We start from the raw sequence: 15482 nt of genomic DNA, 5'->3' as shown, positions 1-15482 counted from the left end.
TTGTCAATAGATTTATTGCTGACCTTAGGGACTCCATACTTCATTTTGATGGCCCTGGGGATAAACGACTTCCTGTCTGGGTTCTCCCATTCTGCTTTAATAAGTTGGGACACATGGTGTCCTGGATAGACTTCTGTTCCCTAGCCTCTTCTAGCCCCATAGCGGATCTTACTGCCTTGACCAACTGATCCGTATCTTCACACTGAAATAACAGTCTTCCTGCTAAATCATCCTCAGACCCGTCAGACCCCTCTTCTGAGTCTGACTGAACCATAAACAGTCTTCTTCAACGTCAGATGGTACTGCGACAGAGGGAGCAACCGCCGGCTGAGGTATAGATATGGAGGCCTCCATCTGATTTTGACCATCTCCTGCAACTGCAGCAGCAGTGAAGGAGCTTCTTGTGCCATAAGCGTATTAGTCCAACTGATACAATTAGGTTTGCTGTAGTCATCAGCAAGACTGCCTCCGCACATGGCGCACTCTTTACTTCTAGACCTTTTAGATCTTCTGGAACCCTCATCTGTAGATGGGACCTTGGAGGAAGATTCCGAACTAACCTTCTTGGAGCTCGTATCCTCGCTCATTTTAGACACAGCACCCCTCTCCTGGAAGCAGATAACACCTAATGGCTGTTCCTTCACACACGGAGGCCTACTGCAGCAAAAAGGCACTTACTCTTATATCTGCTGCTGAGAGCTCCGGGAGACACTGCGTCTGACGTCATGATTCTGCGCCAGCATCCTCCCCGCCATCATCATGTGACTCAGACCCCACCTCCAGATGGCCACACCCATCACCCTGAACCACAGGGATTTTTTCTGCCTCCCAGGTCCCCCAGCCATATATACAACACAGCCACCAGGCTATGGAACACTCCAGGCTTCCTAGGGACAGGAAACCACTGATGTTAGGAGGGAAGTACTGCCTTTTTGTAATCTAGGTTTCCTGTCCCTAGGGGAGGAGTCCATCTCTCTGGTGGTGCTGTAGTGACATGGGGGAAAAAGTAGTTTGAACACATATGCAAATGTATAGTCTGGAGCACTGAGGGTTGGGCCTGTCCCCTGGGTGCACCGTTGCTCCACTCATTAAGCCCCTTCTATCCCTTGGCAACTGACAGGGTCAGGCTTCTGAGAACTGTTCCCATCTGACCCCTGATCTGACTTGCGCTCCATGCACAGTACATTATTACCACCTGCCCTGGAAAGTGCTGTGCCATGCATGTTCCAATAACCTGGCACACATACGATATTGCAGAGTGCCCCCTCCTCTGGGTTGGCCATCAACTAGACTCAACGTGAATGATGAGGTGGTGTAAAAAGATGCTCCTCCATTTCTTCTTGGCCTCTTCTGACAGTTGAATCAGGTGAACCCCCACCTCCGAGCACTTGCTTGTTACAACAGTCACTGTGGTCACCTCAGGTCTGTCTTCTCTTATGTCTTAGACCTTCAGGCGAGCATCTTTGGTTTAAAGGGGTTTTCCATTTATTTTTATTTCCACCCCACCCTGCAGTACCTGTGGAAAAATCTATACTCGCCTGCTCCCCCTACTTCATTCTGGCTCTCTCACGTAAACTTCCAGATGGTAATGGCCACGCGCCTCTGCAGCCAGTGACTGGCCTCAGGGTGACATGTCTCCAAGCAGCATGTGACCCAGCAGTGAGGTGCTGCTTTTTAAGACATATCACCACTGGGGCTAGTCAATGGCTGCAGCGGTCCACATTATCGCACCCATCAGGACCCGGAAGACCAGTGATGAGAGCCAGAAGAGACTAGCAAGGAACTGGCAGATTTCTCCACCGGCACGCAGGATGGGGTGGGGAAAAAAAATAAAATAAAAATAAAATCATAATGATAATAAATATAAAAAAAGGAAAAGCAGGTTACAGTGCAATCATTGGAGTTTATTCATAGAAGCACATGAGATGTACCAGATGTTTTCCTAAACCAGTATGACTACCTTAAATTGTACAATATGCACTTTTAGTAAAGCTTTTTTTTTTTTCGGCCTGACAATGCATTATGGTCATTAAATATTACTTCCCATGCAGGCAGAAGACATTAATAAGTAGATTAATTCTTCTTGTGGCGGTCAGTTTTGACAGGCTTTTCCCAGGAATACCTCCAGATGAAAGAAACTATAATGTTAGCTGGTGCCAGTAAGGTTAACAGGTTTTGAGGAAAAAGTTGAATATTAAAAAGGGGTTTTCCCCTCTAAGACAATGGGGGCATATCGCTAGGATATGCCCCCATTGTCTGATTGTAAGTGCGGGTCCCAGCGATGGGAACTGCACTTACAAAGAGAACAGAGCGGGGAAATAGACGGAGGGCGCACTGTGCATGTGCAGCCGCCCTTTGTTCATTTCTATGGGGCCGCCGAAAATGAATGGGAGCATGGGTCGTGCATGCGCGGTGCGCTCCTATTCATTTCTATAGGAGCAGCGCCTGATGGTGGACGGACCCCAGGGGTCCTCCAGCCACAGCGCTCCCCGCCTCGTTCTCGTAGGTGCGGGTCCCAGCGGTGGGACCCGCACCTATGAGACAATGGGGGCATATCGCTGTCTGAGATGGGAATACCCCTTTAAGAGCTTTGATTTCTCAAAATCCAGTCATCTGAATGACAACTTCTGCCTCATGACGCGGTGGTCATTACATGACGTCTCCTGTGGATGCGTTAGACATTATCAGTTAAATAAAAAGGTAATAAATAATAAGGCCATATCTTCTCCTTTTTCCATCATGTCCTCTATCCAGTATTGATCAGTCTGCTGTAAAAATACGAGAGGAGATATCGTCCAGTAACCAGTCTATCCCTATGAGGAGGTTTTCTCCAGTCACTGCACTGCACCCTTGTAAGCACCAGTGATGTGTCTTGATGTTATCCAACTCCAACGCCTATGGAAAAATACAGACAAGTAAGAATTGTGCCCAGAGCCACACCGTACATAAAAAAGTGTCAGTAATACCTGTGTCTTTAGATTTCATACATACACATATGGTACGAAATTACAAGGGAATGTCTGGGAAGGGGGGAATCTAAGCAGGGGGGGGGGGGGGGAAAGGATACTGTCACAATCACCATTTCTCATGTTCTGACACTTACCGGGTCGCTGCTCCGCTTCCTGATCTGCTCTCAACACACAGTAAATATCTGCTCAGTCAATCAGTCCCTGGCTGAGGCAGGTCATCACTGTGGCCAGTGACTGAACAGGCATCCACAGGTATTTCCTGTACATCAAAATGGGAGCTGTGGGCAGTCAGGGTATTCTCTCTTTTATTATTTACCCCATAAACACCTTTAGGCCAGGTTCAAACATCACAGAAAATCCAGCGTAAAAATAAATTGCGGGTTTTGGTGTATTTCCACTGCAAAAGCCAATGCATTGGGAAGATCTCTCTCCTACATGTGCGTACATTGCTCATACAGCACATTTTATTTAAAAAATAAATAAAAATTTGTATAGGAAAGCAGACTGATGTGCTTTCCCAGACAGCTGTAAAAACCTTTTTTTTTTTTTTAAATGTTATTTTAAATTGCAAATCGAGTTTTAATTTTTGTTTCTGTTGTAGTGTACACTGTGCAGGAAAAATATTTTATACTTTTAACAGTTCAGACTGCAATACCTGCTATGTTTATTATTTAAATGCTTATTTATTTTTATATGTAAATTTGAGAAAAGGGGGTGACTTGAACTTTTAAAATGTATATATACAGTACAGACCAAAAGTTTGGACACACCTTCTCATTCTAAGAGTTTTCTTCATTTTCATGACTATGAAAATTGTAGAATTACACTGAAGGCATCAAAACTATGAATTAACACATGTGGAATTATATACATAACAAAAAAGTGTGAAACAACTGAAAATATGTCATATTCTAGGTTCTTCAAAGTAGCCACCTTTTGCTTTGATTACTGCTTTGCACACTCTTGGCATTCTCTTGATGAGCTTCAAGAGGTAGTCACCTGAAATGGTTTTCACTTCACAGGTGTGCCCTGTCAGGTTTAATAAGTGGGATTTCTTGCCTTATAAATGGGGTTGGGACCACCAGTTGCGTTGTGGAGAAGTCAGGTGGATACACAGCTGATAGTCCTACTGAATAGACTGTTAGAATTTGTATTATGGCAAGAAAAAAGCAGCTAAGTAAAGAAAAACGAGTGGCCATCATTACTTTAAGAAACAAAGGTCAAACAGTCTGAAAAATTGGGAAAAACTTTGAAAGTGTCCCCAAGTGCAGTCACAAAAACCATCAAGCGCTACAAAGAAACTGGCTCACATGCGGACAGCCCCAGGAAAGGAAGACCAAGAGTCACCTCTGCTGCGGAGGGTAAGTTCATCCGAGTCACCAGCCTCAGAAATCGCAGGTTAACAGCAGCTCAGATTAGAGACCAGGTCAATGCCACACAGAGTTCTAGCAGCAGACACATCTCTAGAACAACTGTTAAGAGGAGACTGTGTGAATCAGGCCTTCATGGTAGAATATCTGCTAGGAAACCACTGCTAAGGACAGGCAACAAGCAGAAGAGACTTGTTTGGGCTAAAGAACACAAGGAATGGACATTAGACCAGTGGAAATCTGTGCTTTGGTCTGACGAGTCCAAATTTGAGATCTTTGGTTCCAACCACCGTGTCTTTGTGCAACGCAGAAAAGGTGAACGGATGGACTCTACATGCCTGGTTCCCACCGTGAAGCATGGAGGAGGAGGTGTGATGGTGTGGGGGTGCTTTGCTGGTGACACTGTTGGGGATTTATTCAAAATTGAAGGCATACTGAACCAGCATGGCTACCACAGCATCTTGCAGCGGCATGCTATTCCATCCGGTTAGTTGGACCATCATTTATTTTTCAACAGGACAATGACCCCAAACACACCTCCAGGCTGTGTAAGGGCTATTTGACCATGAAGGAGAGTGATGGGGTGCTGCGCCAGATGACCTGGCCTCCACAGTCACCGGACCTGAACCCAATCGAGATGGTTTGGGGTGAGCTGGACCGCAGAGTGAAGGCAAAAAGGGCCAACAAGTGCTAAGCATCTCTGGGAACTCCTTCAAGACTGTTGGAAGACCATTTCAGGTGACTACCTCTTGAAGCTCATCAAGAGAATGCCAAGAGTGTGCAAAGCAGTAATCAAAGCAAAAGGTGGCTACTTTGAAGAACCTAGAATATGACATATTTTCAGTAGTTTCACACTTTTTTGTTATGTATATAATTCCACATGTGTTAATTCATAGTTTTGATGCCTTCAGTGTGAATCTACAATTTTCATAGTCATGAAAATAAAGAAAACTCTTTGAATGAGAAGGTGTGTCCAAACTTTTGGTCTGTACTGTATATATATTTTTTACATAATCATTTTTATCCCCCTTAGGGGGCTAGAACCTAGGATATTTTGATCCCTTGTCCCAAACACCCTGATAGAGAACTATTATGGTGAATGGGATTCTACTGCTCTGCCTGTTAAGCTGTGCCTCATGCACACCTTTGCAGGCAGAATACCATGACAGGCCTGGGAACCTGCGGAGGCCCCGTTCAGAAGGTTAGAGAGAGCCACCTCGCTCTACCTAACTCCACAGATGCCACAATCGCCATTGATCAGGGCATCTGAGGGATTAAATGATCGGATTGAGCATCATCGCCAATTCAGGTCATTGCAGCCGGGTGCCTGCTGTATTGTATAGCCGGCACCTGCCATCTATGGAGCGGGCTGCTGCGCCGAGCAATTCCCTCAGCCACTATGACATACAGGTACATCACAGTGGCTGAAGGAATCACAACATAATTTTGCTCAGCAATGCGGGCACATATGAACATGGGGCCAACACAGATGCCTTCAGCTACCAGGTGCACATGTAACAGGTCAGCCAGTTTCATAGATACAAATCTGCTGACAGATGCCCTTTAAAGGATAACTGTCATATTTTTTTTTTTGCTAAAGTGTAGGGCAAGTGATAGGTACAGGGCTGTCTTTAACAAGGGGCAAAAGGGGCAGCTGCCTCTTGAGCCCTGCTAGCCACTGCCCTGGGTGTCAGGCTGTCATGCCATGCCAGCCGGCACTCCAGGCAGCGTACTGCGAGAGCTGTGATTCTCTAGGACCTTAGATGACATCATCACCATGTGACCAGTAACCTAGCAATATTACTGGTCACATGGCTATAAGGTCATCAAGGTCCTTTCTACCAGGAGTGTTGCTGTAGAAGTTTGCCTTAACTGTGGAGCTTTTTTTGTGAAGATTACATCGAAAAAGGTGACATGGGCTGTTAGGCTAATATACTGTAAACTACTGTATAGTGGGGGGCTGTATATTGTGGAGTGCTGTACTGTATACTGTAGGTGCTGTATATTGTGGAGTGCTATACTGCTGTACTGTATACTGTGGGGGATGTATATTGTGGAGTGCTATACTGCTGTACTGTATACTGTGGGGGATATATACTGTAGGTGCTGTATATTGTGGAGTGCTATACTGCTGTACCGTATACTGTAGGTGCTGTATATTGTGGAGTGCTATACTGCTGTACCGTATAGTGTGGGGGGCTGTATAGTTTGGGGTGCTGTATACGGTGAGTTGCTATACTACTCTACTGTATACTGTGAGGTGTTGCATACTGTGGGGTGCTATACTGCTCTACTATATACTGTGGGGTACTGTATAGTGTGGGGTGCTATACTGTATGGTGCTGTATACTATAGGGTGCTATACTGCATACTGTGGAGTGCACTAACACTAGGGTGAGCCGAGCCCTGGTCTCCTTCCTGCAGAGCGGTCCCCACTTCCAGCCTGAGCCCAGCTGCCCAGAGCACTGATCCTGAGCCGCTGGAGTCTTCAGAACTGGAAGTATTTACAGTCATTCACTGTACTCTACCAGATGTGTGGATTTTTTGTGTGTGTGTTTTATGGTGGAGGGCGTGATTGCCTGCTAAGGTGTGGGAAGGCGGGATCCAGGGGGCCCAAGTAAATTTTTGCCCAGGGTCCAATCAATATTAAAGACGGCCCTGGATAGGTAACAATTCACTGACCTGTGATCCCTGTGATAATTCATGAAGCAGCCGGCTCACTGCGCACAGTGCTTCTACTTCTGGCGGCTGCTACATGAATTATTATCACAGGGATCGCAGGTCAGTGAATGTTACGGAGCATTAGATTGCATAGAAAGGGGGAATATAAATTTAATTTTAACTCCTAAGACTCCTGTGCCCAGCCTTCTGTCTCCCAGGGAAGCACGAGGCAGAAGCACAGCCCGTCTTTTCTAATGGACGGATGGCCATTAGCAACGCTCTTTTGAATAGTGCTGCTAAGGGACATTTCAGCCCCAGTTTCTACCAAAAATAAATGTTTTGGCTAAATAAAGTCTATTGCAAAATTGTTACCCATCACTTGCCCTACACTTTAGCAAAAATAAATTAAAAAAAATATGACAGTTATCCTTTAACAATTTAGAATTATGAATTGCTGAAATGTGAATAATTCAGACCTATTACATGACATTTGTCAAGGTTATGAATCAATTGTACATTGGGGTGATGATCTGCGTCAGAACGTCACATAACAGACGGGTGAAGAACTCACCTCTCGGATCGCATCTTTGGACAGTGCACCAGGTAAATCTTGTTTATTGGCAAACACCAATAATGTTGCTCCAGACAACCTCTGAACAAAAAAGAAAAGACACAATGATAAGGAGTATCCTGTCAGAACATGGCCAATATGATCACTGCAGCCCGTTTAGTAGACAGAAGCCATATGTAATCTGAATTCCCTGCGTCTTCTCCTCCCCCTATTCATTGGACAGTGGCAAAAATCTTGTTTTGGAACGTCTACCTCTAATATAGGGGTAAACTTCCCACAGCTCTTATATGATCAGGAATAAGAAGTAACAGACACGGGTTCTTACCTCTTCCAACAAGAGCCCGGATAGTTCTTGAGCACAGTCTTGTAAGCGAGCGCGGTCTGCGCTGTCTACGACCCAAATGAGACCATCTGTGCTCTCAAAGTAATTCCTCCAATATGATCGCAAGGACTTCTGGCCGCCAACATCCCACATATTCAGTTTGAACCTACATGAACATATACATAAAGCACATGAATAAGCAATGCATAAAGATGCCTTCCTCTGGATCAACTTGCAGGATAACAGGCCGAACTGGATGGACAAATGTCTTTTTTCGGCCTTATGTACTATGTTACTAAGATCAAAAAGGCCAGGCTGGAAAATGTGCATATGATGTAACAGTATTGATCCAGCAAGGTCATTTCATATTGTTCCCCTTAGTTCACATGCTGCAGATCTGCAGTGGATTTCATGCCACAACATTATAGTATAATACACGTAGAAGTGATTTTCAAAATCCCACCCACATTTATCAGCAAAACTCCCAGAGAAAAAACGTGCATGCTGCAGATTTTTTAAATCCATTAAATTAATTACGCTGCCATAGATTTCACAGCTTCAATCCATAGGGGTGAGATCTGTGGTGAATCCACAGCACAATCCGCGTGTAACATGCAGGTTTTGCCGTGGTGTTGCCACGGATCTGTGGCTAAATCTATATGGGTTTTCTACCACTATGTCTGGACGCAGAATTAGTTTGATACTGCCTAGAACTTATACTGCACAAAGCTCACATATTAAATTAGTGTTTGACCACCAGTCAACATGGAGGAGAGAGTACAGCCCACCACCCCAAGAGAAACTTCTCCTCTCTGCATCCAAATGTATGTACAATATTATAGTTAATGCCAAAATGACATGTATATGGCAGAACTGTTTACTGTTTATTGCTGTGCGTAAACCCCACATACATCCCAACTGTCCCGGATCTGGCAGCTGTCCCGTGGTACGCCCCGATTACATGTGAATGCAATGGTGAAGCAAGGAACCATCAGCTCCCTGCTCCACTATTCACCGGCCTGTGCTCTCCATAGCAGCAGCTGCAATGTGGTGACAGGAGGAGCGTACAGGATCATTCCACAAGCTCCGCACCTGCTGCTGGGGAGAGCAAGATGTGCTGTGATCCTGGAGGGAATGGGGCTAGGCGAGTATTACTTTTTAATTTTATTAACACAAAAGGGGCAACACTGCTGTAAGGGGGAATTGAGGGGACAGCACTATGGTAAGGGGGGCATAACTACTGTGATAGGGGCACTAAGAGGACATTCTTGTGTGTGGGGCACTAAGTGGGCATCAGTACTGTCAAGGGGCAATGAGGGAGTATTTTAGCAGTGTAGGGGCACTAAGGGGACATTACTGTGTGGGGCACTACGAGGACATTCTACTGGTGTGACACACTAGGTGGGCATAACTGCTGTCAAGGGGGCACTAAGGAGGCATATCTACTGTGTGAAACACTAAGGGGGCATAACTACTGTGAAGGGGACACTAAGAGTATTCTTCAGTTTGAGCGCATTAAGGGAGCATTCTGCAGTGTGGGGGCAAAAAGGGTCATAACTATTATGTGGTGGCATAATTACCGTGTGAGGGCACAAAGGGGGCACTAAGGGGACTGGGCGGGATTGGGCTTGCATGGATAAGTATTGGGAAGCGGTAGAGGCAAGTGCGCTGCTGCTATAGTTCCTCTTTGGGATTTTCTAACAATGGGAGGTTTGCCACCATAGTAGATCTCTCCCTTCAACTTTCTTTATTGCATCATTCTCCAAAGTACAAGGCCAGCCATATACAGGAAGCTTACCCTGCTATATTTGTATAGCCCTTATTCTCCCTATGTATTTCCCACTTCTCAGGGGAGATGGATAAGGATCTGCATAACCACCAGGTAACATGAGAGATCCCGGATTGCCATTCCCATCCAGGAAGGAGAACCACTTACATGGATTGGTAGTCTTTTAACGATAACTGATAATTCTGTTCCATGATTAAAACCCGCTTAGGCTACTTGCACATTTGCATTGCCGTTTTCCGGTATGGAGATCTGGCAGAGGATCTCAATAACAGAAAAACGCTTCAGAACTGAACAGAACAAAATGCTCCAAAATGCATTCAGTTCCGTTTGGTTGCGTTCCCATACCGGAGAGCAAACTGCAGCAAGCAATGTTTTTTTTTCCTGTCTGGCATGGGATGTGGAGCAAAATGGATCCGGAATGACACACAATGTAAGTCAATGTTGCAGGATCAGTTTTCTCGGACACAATAGAAAACGGATCCGTCCCCCATTGATTTTCAATGGTGTTCATGCCTGCTCCGTCTTGGCTATTTTAAAGATAATACAACCGGATCCATTCATAACGGATGCAGCCGGTTGTATTATCAGAAACGGAAGTGTTTTTGGTGATCCCTGCCGGATCAGGCAAAAACGCAAGTGTGAAAATAGCCTTAGTGCCAAGCCATGGTAGCTGCCATGTTGCTGAGAACCATGTGCCAACAACCTGCAAGTGGTTTGGCAGACGTTGCTGGGGTTTGGGACCAACTACAGATAATGCATATTTTCTTGGGTCTTTTTATGTTCTTCACTTGTACTTGGTGCCAAGTCCTGGTAAACAGTGTGCAGTTTCTGCCAGACAGTTCTTGGCCGTGTGACAATCACCACAGAATGGCCGAATTCATACTGGCCTGTTACAGCGAACGTCCCAGTACTCCTCCACAAGCAGCTATTAGATGTGTCCTGAGCAGGGGAGGCCACAAGAATGGGGGCAGGGAGCACATTGATATCAAGGGGAAAAATAATAATTAAATAAAAATCTAGAATATAGAAAAAAGGGAAATACGTGGCTGAATCCTCTATGAATATATCACGGTACGTTACCCTCGGTGTTCCAAAGTTTTGATGTTGAATCCCAGAGTCGGAGAGATTGTGTTTATATCTTCACCATTAAATTTCTTCAGGATCGTGGTTTTGCCAGCGTTATCTAAGCCACTAACAATAAGTTAAGGAAAAAAGAAAGAAATGCAGACTACTACTACAAAAGCCAGGAAAGTTACGACATCCAACCTCCCAATAATTTTTAATCACCAGGACATTCAATATTTGGCCCATTCAAATGCTGCAGTACCAGGCAGTGGCTCACGTGTGTCCGTGTGCCCGAGCCCACCGGGGCTTTGTTCTGCTGATCAGTGGGTATAGTGGGTGATAGGTCCTCACCAGCACACAATAATGGCCTCTTCCTGGAAAACTCCTTTAGGCCTCACAAACACTACTGTATCCGTTTTGCGGTCTTCAAATCGCGGATCTGCAAAACACAGATCCTATTCTTATCCGTATTATATATATATATATATATATATATATATATATATATATATATATATATATATATATATATATATATATTACGTTTTTTGCGCAGGGCAGCGGAACGGACATACTGAAAGAAGAGGTCCACATAGTAGTGTTGAGCAAACTTGTGATTTCAAGTTATCTAAGAATTCCGTTATGGATTCCGCTAACTTGTGGTCCGTGGTAGCGGAATCCATAACTGAATTGTTAGATAACCCGAACCTTGTACGCCGAACTTGAAACCACAAGTTTGTGCAACATTAGATGCGGGACAAAAATACGGTCGTGTGCATGAGGCCTTAACAGTACAGACAGATGTCAGGCACGGGAGCAAAAGGAGTCATAACCCAGCGGCGGGGACCAGGTAAGTATGCTTCCCATCCCCAAGTCAGGCCACGTGGGGGTTCTGCCTGAAAGTGAACAATACTCCAATTCCCGCATGTCAACATCCGGATTGATGGGTGCTGCAGCCAATCATTGCCCACAGTGGTGACATGTCCCTTTTTCAACATGTGACCCACTGATTGGCTGCCGCCAAACTAGATGTTGACAAGCGGGGACTGGAGCGGGGCAGCAGTGATGAGAAGGAGCCAGACCACGGCGGCAGGGAGCAGGCTTCACAATTCTAACCATGTGGAGGAGGTCAGCCCGAAAGACCCTCAAGGATGGAAAATCCCTTTAAAAAGCGCCAGGACATCTGTACTCTGAATAAACCCTTAGGCAGAGTTCACAAAGTTGTTTCATGTGTGAGCCGGACACAACTGATGACATTTTTGTGCACTGCTCCGGCGTCCATAAAGCCAGACAGAAAACCGCTACAAGCTACGTTTTTCTGTCCGGCAGAAAGAAGACATCTGGCGTTACACCTGAGGCCCCACATGGCGGAAACGATCCCAAAGAAAACCATGGAATCCGTTCTGGTGTTTAGTGCCATGCCAAAGGGGAAACTACAACAGATGGCTAAGTCATGGGGCCCCCATAGCAAATCTTGTAATGGGGCCCAATGAGATCACTAGCAAGTTCAGAACATGAGCAGCCTATAATTATGGTTTTCCTGAAGTACCGGGTTAACGCACACAGTGATGTCACAGCAGTGGGAAAATCTGCCTGTGCTGTGACATCACTGTGCATAATGAGGTCACAGCAATAAGGCTCACAGTGATGTAACAGGATGATACACAGAAACAATGCAAACAGTAATGTGCTCTTCCATTGCCCCATATATCATTACCTGCACGTGTCTGACTGGAGATGGGCCCCACAGCAGCTGCTATGCCTGTATCCCTGGCAGTAACGCCCATGGAGCCAGCCTGACTACACAGGGCCACATAACAGGAAATACCTCCTGGATGTACCAGAGGGCCACCATAAGTCAGGTCTGTGTGCCTGGCCATACCCCGGATGTCACATCTATCCCCATTCATTCCTGGCCCAGGAGAAAACGCAGCCTCACACCTGGAAAGAAACGCAGCTTCCTATAAAAGCCCTTATTAACGCCCTCACAGCGCACGTCCAGGATACAGCATGAGCAGCCGCACCTCCCGCTCCTTCTGTTTCATCTTCTTCAGGATAGTTAGCAGCCCCATGTTGTCGAACGTTCACTTTCCTGACGGATGAGTGTGGAGCAATACCTAGCCAATCAGCTACAGCGTAGTGATCACATGACCAACCGATCTTCAGCTTCCTGGACTGAGGGGTCCAATTGGACGCGCTGTTATCATGGAGACGGTGCGTTGTTTTTTTTAACAACTTTATGTGTATTCTGACATTTTGCTCCTGACGTTCAAAAGCAATAGAGAACGCAAAGATGAATGTATTATTAATTTGGTTCTGAACCAAATTAATAAATAAATCTTTACTAATTCATCAGTATCATTAACTATTAGAGGATCGGGTGATTTTTCCATTTTCTCATAACTTTTTTATTTTTCCGTTCACGTAGCCTTATGAGGGCTTATTTTTTGCAGGACAAGTTGTACTTTCTAATGGCACCATTTATGGTCACATACAATGTAGTGGGAAGCAGGAAAAAAACTCCAAATGGGGTAAAATTGGGGGGAAAAAAAGCAATTCAGTTTAGTTTTTTGCATGGCGTTCACTATGCGGTAAAATTGACCTGTGACCTTCATTCTCCAAGTCAGTATGATTACAACAAGACCATACTTTTATAGTTTTTCTTGCATTTTAATACTGAAAAAAAATAACATTTTATTTTTCATCACCATATTCTGACCACTAGAACTTTTTTATAGTTATGCATATGGAGCTGTGTGAGGGCTCATTCTTGGTAGGACGGCCTGTTCTTTTTAGTGATACCATTTTGAAATGTGTGTGACTTTTTTATTACTTTTTATTTAAAAAATGGTGGGATAGTTAAAGTGACAAAAATGACTAAATGGCCATTTTTTTCCGTTACACCATTCGCCGTATGGGATTAATGTTGATATATTTTAATAGTTCGGGCTGATAATTATTTTTTTACTGGTTAAGTATTTTTATTTTAGGGAAAGCAAGATGATTTGAACTTTTATATATATATATATATATATATATATATATTTCAAGAAAAAATGGCGGCACTGGTGATTTTAGTTACAAAAGGTAGGGTGCACGTCACTAGGGGAATAGGCTTCTTGCCCCGATGTGTAAATCCAGAAAAATTAGCGGCACTCCAATGGAAGTTCACTTGTTTTTCTTCCATTGGAGTGCCGCTCATTTTCTGGATTTATATATATATATTAGGGCTGAAACGATTATTCGAATAACTCGATTAAATCGAGTCAAAAAATTCATCGATGCAGTTTCCCTGCATCGAGGAATCGTTCAGATCACGTGATCACGGAGCGGGAGTGAAATTAAGCGTCTCACTCACCGCTTCCGTGTCCTCCGGAGGCCAGAGAGGCAGGACTGAGCGGCCGGCACAGCTTAGGGAGGAGGAGGAGGGAGTCTCTCCCTCCCCACTGTGCGCGGCTGCCGCTGAAGACCAAGTAGGAGGAGGAGGGGAGGGACTGAGTAGGAGGAGGAGGGGAGGGACTGTGGCCACTGCGCTACCAATGACTGTGCCGGCCATATCCCACAGGGTCCCCCTCCTCCCCCCCATCATTGGTGGCAGTGTCAGTTCCGATCGGAGCCCCAGCAGTGTAATGCTGGGGCTCCGATCGGTTACCATAGCAGCCAGGACGCTGCTTAAGTCCTGGCTGCCATGGTATGTTAGTGAGCAGAGAGCAGCGCATTATACTCACGTGCGCTGTGGCCGGCGGTCGCTCCTTCTCATAGGTCTGTGCGGCGCATTGCTAATGCTGTAAGCATTAGCAATCCGCCGCACAGACAGAAGAAGGAGCGACCGGCGGCCACAGCGCACGTGAGTATAATGCGCTGCTCTCTGCTCACTAACATACCATGGCAGCCAGGGCTTCAGTAGCGTGACTCCTGGCTGCCATGGTAACCGATCGGAGCCCCAGCATTACACTGCTGGGGCTCCGATCTGAACTGACACTGACACCAATGATGGGGGGGGGGGGAGGAGGGGGACCCTGTGGCCACTGCCACCAATGATTAATACTGGGGAGGGAGGGAGGGGGGGGGGGGGTTGCGTTACCAGAGGGGGCATATCAGCGGTGGGGGAGGGAGATCAGAGGCTGGGGGGGGAGGGAGATCAGAGGCTGGGGGGGGGGGAGGCAGATCAGAGGCTGGGGGGGGAGGCAGATCAGAGGCTGGGGGGGAGGCAGATCAGAGGCTGGGGGGGGAGGCAGATCAGAGGCTGGGGGGGGGAGGCAGATCAGAGGCTGGGGGGGGAGAGGCAGATCAGAGGCTGGGGGGGGAGAGGCAGATCAGAGGCTGGGGGGGGAGAGGCAGATCAGAGGCTGGGGGGGGGGAGGCAGATCAGAGGCTGGGGGGGGGGAGGCAGATCAGAGGCTGGGGGGGGAGGCAGATCAGAGGCTGGGGGGGGGAGGCAGATCAGAGGCTGGGGGGGAAAGCAGATCAGAGGCTGGGGGCAAGCAGATCAGAGGGCGGGGGCAAGCAGATCAGAGGCTGGGGGGAGGCAGATGGAGAGAGAGTGGTTAATGGAGGCTGCAAGCACCACCTTGGCATGTATAAAGTTATTGGTTTAGAGAGGGGTTAATGAAGGCACCTCCAAGGTGCTTTCATTAACCTCTTCAGACCAATAACTTTATACATGCCTAATGCCAAGGTGCTTCCATTAACCCCTCCAAACCCAATGGGCATGTATAAAGTTATTGGTTTGGAG

General features: G+C 46.2%; 1 protein-coding gene across 1 annotated transcript; it reads right to left on the bottom strand.

The window, feature by feature from the left end:
* Window positions 1–2464: 2464 nt before the first annotated feature.
* Window positions 2465–12892, bottom strand: ARL2 (ADP ribosylation factor like GTPase 2). Its single transcript, XM_044270080.1, has 5 exons — window positions 12755–12892; window positions 10763–10873; window positions 7897–8059; window positions 7572–7652; window positions 2465–2895 (listed from the first exon to the last, which is right to left on the bottom strand). Exons 1-5 carry the CDS (start codon window positions 12817–12819, stop codon window positions 2761–2763), a joined length of 555 nt encoding a protein of 184 aa, XP_044126015.1. The 5' UTR covers window positions 12820–12892; the 3' UTR covers window positions 2465–2760.
* Between the last annotated feature and the right edge of the window lie 2590 nt (window positions 12893–15482).

This window comes from Bufo gargarizans, chromosome 10 (assembly GCF_014858855.1).
Source record: "Bufo gargarizans isolate SCDJY-AF-19 chromosome 10, ASM1485885v1, whole genome shotgun sequence".
NCBI lineage: Eukaryota > Metazoa > Chordata > Amphibia > Anura > Bufonidae > Bufo > Bufo gargarizans.
This window is presented reverse-complemented; position numbering and strand designations above follow the sequence as displayed.